Source organism: Geospiza fortis, unplaced genomic scaffold (assembly GCF_000277835.1).
Source record: "Geospiza fortis unplaced genomic scaffold, GeoFor_1.0 scaffold85, whole genome shotgun sequence".
In the NCBI taxonomy this organism is placed as follows: domain Eukaryota; kingdom Metazoa; phylum Chordata; class Aves; order Passeriformes; family Thraupidae; genus Geospiza; species Geospiza fortis.
In genome coordinates, this window is record NW_005054358.1 from 3,877,120 (window position 1) to 3,886,181 (window position 9,062).

General features: G+C 47.8%; 1 protein-coding gene across 1 annotated transcript in view; it reads right to left on the reverse strand.

The window, feature by feature from the left end:
• The window catches only part of ASTN2 (astrotactin 2), a 297,150-nt gene extending 288,377 nt beyond the window's left edge, over window positions 1-8,773 (reverse strand). The window contains exon 1 of the mRNA XM_005423807.2: window positions 8,588-8,773. Within this exon, the coding sequence (XP_005423864.1) occupies window positions 8,588-8,773 (186 nt within the window). The remainder of the gene's footprint in view (window positions 1-8,587) is intronic.
• Window positions 8,774-9,062: the final 289 nt, after the last annotated feature.

Sequence of the window (9,062 nt, forward strand, 5' to 3'; positions counted from 1 at the left end):
GGAGACAACACCCTCCACCCTGCCAGCATTCCCAGGAAAACACTCTCCATTGTGAGGGACAACCTCAGAGCCAGGGGACACCCACACCCAGCCACCAGCATCCACAGGAGTTTTCCTGGAATAACATTTCCTGGCAATTTTAATGCCGTGTGTACTTTGGAGCCTGGCAGTTTCAAGCAATTAGATCCAGGCTGGGAGCTGCAAAGTATTTCTGTGTTTACATCGATGTTTCAAAGGTACCAGTGCAGCACTCCCAGCACTTTACACACAGGATTAGCACAGGGCTCCCACGTGGGATTGCTCTCTCCAGCAGCCCAGCAGCTCAGTGAGAAGCAACCTGTGGAGGAGAGGGATGGAAAGCAGGAGCTGAGGCACAGCCACCCCACTGAAGCCTGGATTTCCATCTGGGGAAAGACAAAAACACCACGAAAAAGGCCAGGCCACCAGCTACACCCTGCAGTGCTGTGGATGTGAGTATTTTTCCCAGACAGATGGTGGGAAGGGGAAGAGTGAGGAGGAGGAAGGAAGGGAACAAGTTCAAGACAAGCCTCTGAGATCAGCAAACTGATAAAAATACCCTGGCAGTGCCTGGCAGCACAGAGGGACCCAGCACAGAGTGTGTCCCACAAGCTCACACTGCTCTGGGGCTCCTCACCCCACTCCCAAAATCTCCCCTCTGGCAATTTTTCCTCCATCTCCTCCCCACCTCCCTTATCCATCTCTCACACCCCATGACAACCGTGGCCACTTTTCCAATGGGAGTTTTTAGGTTTTCCCTCCCGTGCTCAATTCTCAGCATTTTTCCAGGCTGGGGAAATCTTCTCAGGCTGCAAATCCCTCCCATACCCTCGATGCCATCTGCAAAACCCAAACCCCTTCCCAGTGCTTCCCATTGGTGCTTTTCCCCTCAATTTTCAATTGCTCTGGGGATGAGATGAGCAAGTTAAGTTTGCTGCTTAGTTCAGATGAACTGAGAGTGTTTATTCAGCCTTCCTTTATCAGAGATGCAAATCAAACACTCCAGTTACATATTTTAACACAGTGGGGTGGAAAAAGTCTGATGGAGAGGAAGCCATGGAGGGTCTAATGTATTCACTGGAGCTAAGGTGGAGAACTGAGAGAGACTGGTGAAAAATTATTAGCATAACAGGTGTCATTGTCACAAAAGTGACAATTTGAAGACAAATCCCCCAAAATTAATTCCCTAAATATCAGAGCACATCATTAACTACATTTAGTCTCTGTTTTATACCAGCTCTGCAAAGGAGAGTGGAGAGGAGGGGGAAGGTGGATGAAAGAGGCTCCTTCTCCCAGACAGCAAGAAGTTGGTTAATGGCACATTAAAATGGAAATGGAGCTTGGAGCCAAAGCATGTCCCATCCTGGGAGAGAGCAGATGCCACCACAGTGACAGGAGTGGGATTTTCTTCCAGCATGGACCAAAAACAACCCCTCTGTGCCCCAGTTCCAGTGCTCCTGCATGACTGGTGGCTTCAGGATTCTGTGATTCAGCTTCCACTGGGCTGAGCTCCAGCCCCCTGAGCCACGCAGCCTGCAGGCACTCAGTCCCACCCTGAAATCCAGCAGAAGCCAACAGAAATCCATTCCCAGTCCCTCAGGAACCCTGGAGAAGCTCAGGAAAGACCTGAGGGCCACCTCCAGCAGCGTGGGGAGGATTGGTGAAGGTCTGAGGGTTGCTTGGGTTGCCATCAGCACAGAGCCTGCAGCTCCCATCCCCATCCCAGGGAGCTGGGGATGCTTGTCCACCTCCACATCAGGGTGGGCAGCTCCTCCTGCTCTCCCCACACGTGATTCTCACACAGAGACACGCTGAACCCAGGGGTTTTAGAGCTTTTCTTTTACGTTTTGGGTTTCTTTTAAATAAAAACAGCTCATTGGAGATCAATTTAGCTTTTTAATACCTTTCAGATAAGAAAATCTGCTGCTGCAGCAATTCTCTCCCTATCTTAATTAATTTCTAAACACATCACAAGCTGGAAGTGCATGTTTGATGAATCTGGTTGACCTCCTGGTGCAGAAATGATGACACAGATGTTGTGCCTTCTTCACTACCTCATTACTCATGTCACACCAGGGTTTTTTTCTCCCATTGAGCTGGCTGACAGGAGCTCCAGTGCTGCCATCAGCAAGACAAGCTGCAAGGAGCCAGAGGAAGGCTTGAGCAGGGTTTTGCATCTCTGGAGAAGCCAGGTCCACTGGTGCTGCCAGCAATCCCACAGCACCATGCAAGCACAAGGGAGGGAGGGAATGGAATCCACTGGGAAGTTTTGCACCAAGGAAGATAAAATACTGCAGGGTAGGTGTTGGGGAAGATGAAACAGGAAAGCCTTATCAATATGATTGTCTGGCAAAAGATTTTGAGAATATAGAAACTATAAGTGAGATTGAAATGAAAGCAAGCTTTGAGATACCTCAGTTACTGAACAACTGGAAAACAATGGTGTGGCTGGCTGAAGGTGATCCCCTTTTGATGGAACAACACCCTCTGCTTGCAGACAGGCCCAAGGGTCAGAGCAGACCCTACAGCTTGGCAGAAGGGGCCCAAAGAGGAGTTTGTAGGGTTTAAAATGTAACACAGGATGGTAATGTAATGATTCTTATAGGCTGTATGTAAATGCTATAGGATTTGTATCTTGTACTAGATTGGTTAGTGAGAATCAGAATATTCAGCACGGAAGAGGATTTATTGTATTGTAACGGGAACCTCGCTCTCTTGCCCTTTTACTCTCTCACCCTCTCATCCTCTCTCCCCCTCTCTTCTCTCAGCCTGCTCTGAGCTGTGGCTGGCAGCTCCCAGCAGGGCCCTGCACCCAGGCCCTTTGCAATAAACCCCAAGTTCCATGACCTGGCTGCAGAGATCTCTCGTCTCCATCCATCCCCACCGTCCTACCCCCGATGCTCCTACAGTAGGGAAATGAGGAACCCCCCAAAGAATGGCCAAGCTGAGGGAAGGCTGGGTTTGAAGGAGACCAAGTGAGGATGTCCCCAAAGCCCACAGGATCTGGAGTCACCCCTGAGAGCTCTTTGCTGGGGACAATGGGAATCAGCCCAGCTCTGAGAAGGATTTCAGCCTCCTCTCCCCTCCCACTCAGGCCCAGCTGCACTGGTAGGATGTTATATCCACCTGTGGGAAGGAGAGCAACCATAGAATCATGGAATGGCTTGGGTTGGGAGGGAGCCTGTCACAGACACATTTTATGAAAAATCCTTTCCTTAGGATTTTTTCTCCTGAGAAGCTGAGAGGCCTCAGGAACAAAATGTAAACAATGGTTATCTGCTGCTGTGGAATGCAACAGGTGCATCTGTGATTGGTCTCATGTGGTTGTTTCTAATTAATGGCCAATCACAGTCAGCTGGCTCGGACTCTCTGTCTGAGCCACTAACTTTTGTTATTGATTCCTTTTCTATTCTGTGCTAGCCTTCTGATGAAATCCTTTCTTCTATTCTTTTAGTATAGTTTTAATATAATATATATCATAAAACAATAAATCAGCCTTCTGAAACACGGAGTCAACATTCTCATCTCTTCCCTCATCCCAAGACCCCTGCAAACACCACCACAGGAACTTAAAGCCCATCCAGTGCCACCCCAGGGACTCCTCCCACTGTCCCAGGTGCTCCCAGCCCTGTCCAGCCTGGCCTTGGGCACTGCCAGGGATCCAGGGGCAGCCACAGCTGCTCTGGGCACCCTGTGCCAGGGCCTGCCCACCCTCACAGGGAAGATTTTTTTTCCCTAAAGGTGATCAGAGCTCCTAAAAACTTACTTGCTCTTTTCCTTAAGGAACTGGAGAGCTGCCCCAGCCTGAGGCAGCCCCAAGGACAGGGCCCAGGATTCCTTCCCAGCTCCACCTCAGAGCAGGGTGTGACAGCAGAGAGAAGAGTTAAGAGCACAATTTACACCCAGCTCAGGGTGTAAATACAGGGGCTGATGGAGCACAGGACCAGCAGCTGATCATTAGGGAAACATCAGGATGTATGGGAAGAGGAAGAAAAAGGGAAACTCCACGAATATGAGTTAAAGAAAATCCTCAGGGAGACCTAGAAGGCAGCAGATAACTTGTCTGCTGCCAGCACAGCCAGCAGAAAGTGGGCATTAAAAATAAAAAATAGTAATTTATTTTTTTTTAAAGCAGCCTGATGAGGTCTGGTCACCTTTTACTGCAGACACTTTAATGGTCCCTTGCAAGGGGATGGCATGAGATGCAACAAGGCTTTTCCTCATGACCACTCTCCAAAAATCCAGCTTATTTCTGCTGGAGCAGAGGCAGCACAGAGCACCTTTCTAAACCTCCCAGCTTGCAGGGATGGTCCTGGCTCTGGTATCCCATATAAGAGAGATTTATTTTTATATTGGCACCACTCACAAGAGAGGAAATCCCATCAAACCACCAGCAGGATGGGATGGGGCTTTGCATCCTCTCCCCAAAGCTGCATCCCCACACTCACAGGGTGCAATGATCAAAGGGTCAGTGCAGAGATCAAACCTGTCTGTCCCACCCAGAGCCACCCCTGACAAACAACCCCTCTTTGGCCAAAGCCTCCAGACAGCCCCAGGGCTGCATTTAACACCACACAAAACAATAATTAAACTGGGACACGAGGCAGTGAGGAACAACAAAAAAATAATAAATCTCTCTTATGTTTTGTTAAATTCAGCAATTTACAAGGCTGGAATAATTAGTGGTTTAAAATGTTTTGACACATGCAGCCCCAATAATCATGATAAATCATATCAGGCATATGCCCAGATCCTTGAAGTGACAGATGACAAACAGAGCAGTGACAAGATGCTCCATCACACAGGGAATCATTGAGTTAATGGAAGAATTATTGCTTCTGAAATCCACTCTAGTCCCATTGTGGGGAACATTCCAATTTATCAAAGCCAAATGAACATTAATTGCTGCAGCCTGGTAAGTTTTCGAGCTGCTGTGACCTTCATTGAATTTTAATCCAAAACAGATAAGATTTACTTCCACACAACAGGAAACAACACAATTAAACCCAAATGACAGCTGAGATTATGGTGAAAAAACACAACGGGCATAATGACAAAAATATTGATTCCTTTCTACTTGACACTGTGCTTAAAAAAAAAGGGTAAATAAATAAAATCTTGCATTTGCATATTTGTTTTTCGTTTCCCTTTATCCCTTCTTTTCATTTGGGAGACAAATTTCAGATGCTCAAGCCAAGAGGAAATGGGTGGCAGAGAGTAATGGAGACTGAATTCCCTTTAACTGCAGTAATTAATGTTATGTCTCACTGGGGAGAGATTAAGAAAAAACAGTTAGGAAAGGAAGAAAAAATAAAAATTAAGTATTATCTAGCTGTCAAAGATGCCCTTGAGCTCGAGAAGGGAGGTGTGAAGAGGGTGACAGTCAGTCAGTGCTTTGCAGGGTAGATGGTGGCCACAGGGACACGGCCCATGGACACTTTCCTGCTGCACTGGAAGCAAACCAATCCCAAAAAGCCAGGGACTGACAGCCAGAACCACTGGAAAGAGGAATAAACGCAGGATTTGCACCTCCCCGGAGCCCCCACGCAGCACAGAGGGGGCAGGAGCTCCCAGCCAGGCCATAAACACCTTCAGAAACCCAGCCAGGTCCTGCCTTGGAGGTGCCTCACTGCCCAATAACTGTGCCAAGTGCTCCCTAGCAGAGGGATTAACCAGATCCCCCAGGCAAACCTTCCCCAGCTCCTCTAAACCACCTGGAACAGGCGGGAAGAGGTAAAATCAAGTGTTAGAGCCACTTAAGGGAGATAAGGAAGCACTTGGCCATGTCCCCTCCTGTCCCCTGGGGTGGGATGTGGGCTGATGATGGACAGGGCACACAGAGTGCCAGGGCAGCACTGGGCTGGGCTGGAATTCTGTCCACAGCAGTGATGGTGGTTTAGTTCATAAAAACACACACAGGAGACACTGGGCTTCGTGGTAGGAAGAAGAAGGAAAAGTATTTGGAGAGGAAGGAAAAGTATTTGGATCCAAGGAGGACACAGGTTGTATCCCAAGGTAAAAGGGATATGGACATAGAGGGTGTGGGACAGGAGGGGGGACCCAGGGCCCTCCCTGTGCCAAGCACAGCACAGCCAGGGAACCCCACTGCTGGGGTAGGAGAGCCCAAGTGATGGGAACCCTCTGGGATGTGCTCCAGCTGGGGTCAGAAAAGGAAATAAATGAGTGGGAGAGCAGGCCAAGGACCTGGGTGAGATATTCCACCCAAGAAACAAACAGCTGTGCCCATTTCATTTCCCCTCAGAGCTCCATGAGGCCTCAAAGAAGGAAAAAAAAAATAAAATAAAAAGTAACAAACCAACAAAACAGAATCATCTTTGCTGGTAACTCAAAACTTGGCTTGGGTTCACTCAAAAAGTTAATGAACCTTCTGAAAAAAATCTGAGCAAAGTTTCAAGCCTGTGCTGCAGTCCTGACCCAGGGAAGGGATCTGCAGGGCTCCTGCCTCCCCAGGGACACTTGTGCAGCCCAGACCCCATCCCAGACCCAGGACCTCAACTCCTGCTGCAGGGAATGTCAGGATTTATAGAGACAGAGGAATTACAGCTGACTGTGTGTGGCAGAAGGGAAGAGAGGTACAGGGCAGGAATGAACTCTCACAGCAAAGCCGTGGGTGCTCCCACACCACTGGCAAAGCCCATTTTTCCCTGGCTAAACTGGGATTAGAGGCCAAGCCCATTCCTGTGACATTTTTGTGACATGGCCAGCAGTGCTGTCAGCTCCATCCCCCATTCCGAGGTGCAGCAAAGGAAAGCTCTGAGCTGGAGCTTCCCAAAGGAACTTCCCAAGCATCCACTCATTACAATCATCTCCTGTATTTTAGAGATCATCTTCAGCAAGGGCTGAGGACCAGGACTGAATCTCTCTACACTACAGAAAATCTGCATTTCAAGCAGGCTGCAGAGAAAGCGTCACCTCACAGACACAGCACAATTCTCCAGGGCTCAGGTTTGCCCACAGCAGCCAAACAATCCCATACTCAAACCTGCTGCCAGGGATGGAGCTTTTCACACCCACACGTGCTGCGCTGTTTTCTTTCTTTGTTCTGTCTCTCACTCGTATTTTCAGGCTCATTTTCCAAGCATGCAGTTCTAACCCTTTCCCCCTCTCCAACACCCATCCCACTGACAATTCAGCAGTAATAGACCATTCCCTATCCAACTCAGTAAGATGCAGCCCCCAGCTCCTTTCCCTTCTGTCATCCAGCACCTTATCCTGCCCAGCAGCCTTAATGCAAAGCCTCTCTTCCCTTCTCACATGCATTCAGTGCCAGGCCTGAAGTCCCACTGATGAGACACACAAAAAAACAGATTTAAGTTGTAAAAGCCAAATAGCTGCTGGTTCAAATTAAAAAAAGTAATAAAAATAAAGGATTTGTGCAGCCATTGTCTCTGTTCCTCCTTCCAGAACTAAGGACAGAAGCTGTGGAGATGACCCAGATTCTAAGAGATGAACAGGTTCACCTTTTGCAGAGGGCTGCTGTGCGGGATCCCCAGGCCCTTAAAAGACTTTCATTTGCTTTGGCAAATGAATGGCATGCACACACACTGGATACACCAACCTAACTTCTTTTTTTCTGCATCTTATCCCAATGGGATTGAAGGGACAATGCACTGAATCCCATCTTACAGATGGAGCTCTGAAGCATGGACCAGATCCAAGCACGTAGGCGAGCACCTCGTATGATACTGCAACTTTAAAAGGCAGCACAGCACACAAACAGTGCATTATTAAAAGGTCACAAGCACCCCAGATGGAGACATTCAAAGCACTGGATCATCTTTTTACTTTTAGGTCAGACTTGTCCTTTGCAAGAAATGCTGCAGCCCTTACTCACTTCAAAGATAAACTTCAGCTTCAGGAAGAAATGGCCAAGCCCAAAACCTTGTCTTTGCACAATGCCCAAACACAAAGGCCAAGCAGAAACACTCCACTGGCACTTCACCACTTTCCAGCACAGACAGGAGGAACTACAAGGATCCTTGTTACCCTCCCAACAGCTTCTTCCCCACACTCTTTTGCTTTGTTTAATTTTCTCAGAAGATCAAGCACTCTGTTGGTTTTTTTGGTGGTTTTTTTTTGGGGGTTTTCTTTTAGTTTTTTGTTTGTTTTGTTGGGGGGTTTTGGGTTTTTTTGTTTGTTTGTTTGGGGTTTTTTAATTTGTTTTGTTTTGTTTGGTTGGTTGGTTTTGGGGGGTTTTGTGGTTTTTTTTGTTTTTCTGTGGGTTTTTTTGGGTTTTTTTGTTTTTGTTGGGTTTTTTGTAGATTTTTTTGTTGTTTTTGTGGGTTTTTTGTAGGTTTTTTGTTGGTTTTCTTGGGGTTTTTTTGTTTTTGGGGGGTTTTTGTTTGTTTGTGGGTTTGTGGGGTTTTTTTTGTTTGTTTTTGGTTTTTCGGGGTTTTTTTTTGTTTTTTCCTGGCCCATTCAAACACATCCCTCCCTTTCTGAAGGCCCAACCAAGAAGGCACACAAACATCAGCAAACCAGACTCACCCCCCCTCCTCCAAGGGTATCCCCTCCATCCCCTTGGACGCCACCAGCAGCTGGGACTCACCATGACTGAGATATGCAGGATGTGCATCTGCTCCTCCACGATCTCTGAGGGCTCCTGCAGGCTGGGTGGGGTGGCCCTGGAGAGCTGCTCAGCGCTGCTCATGGACACGTGGAAGTACAGGGTGCCATTCTCCAGCCACTGCTGCTTCCAGTGCACCAGCGAAATGTCCGACACCGTCCCCGACATCTCTGCAGGGACACAACACGGCTCAGGGTCAGCTTTCCCCACCATGCCCAAAGGTGTTGTTCTAAATTATCAAGGAAATTGGGAATTTTGAGTCTTACCCCCTAAACCGCTTCTATTTCATTTTAGCCACTACCTGTTATATCCCTTATATATGAACAGAAATGTTTGTCTTCATTAATAAAAATCAAGGGGCTGCAGAGTGCCTGGGGATTTCTAGAATAGGAAGGGAATAACAGCAAATCACACAAGATGCCCTAACCTTCCGGTGGGTTTTTTAGGGAACAGGCTG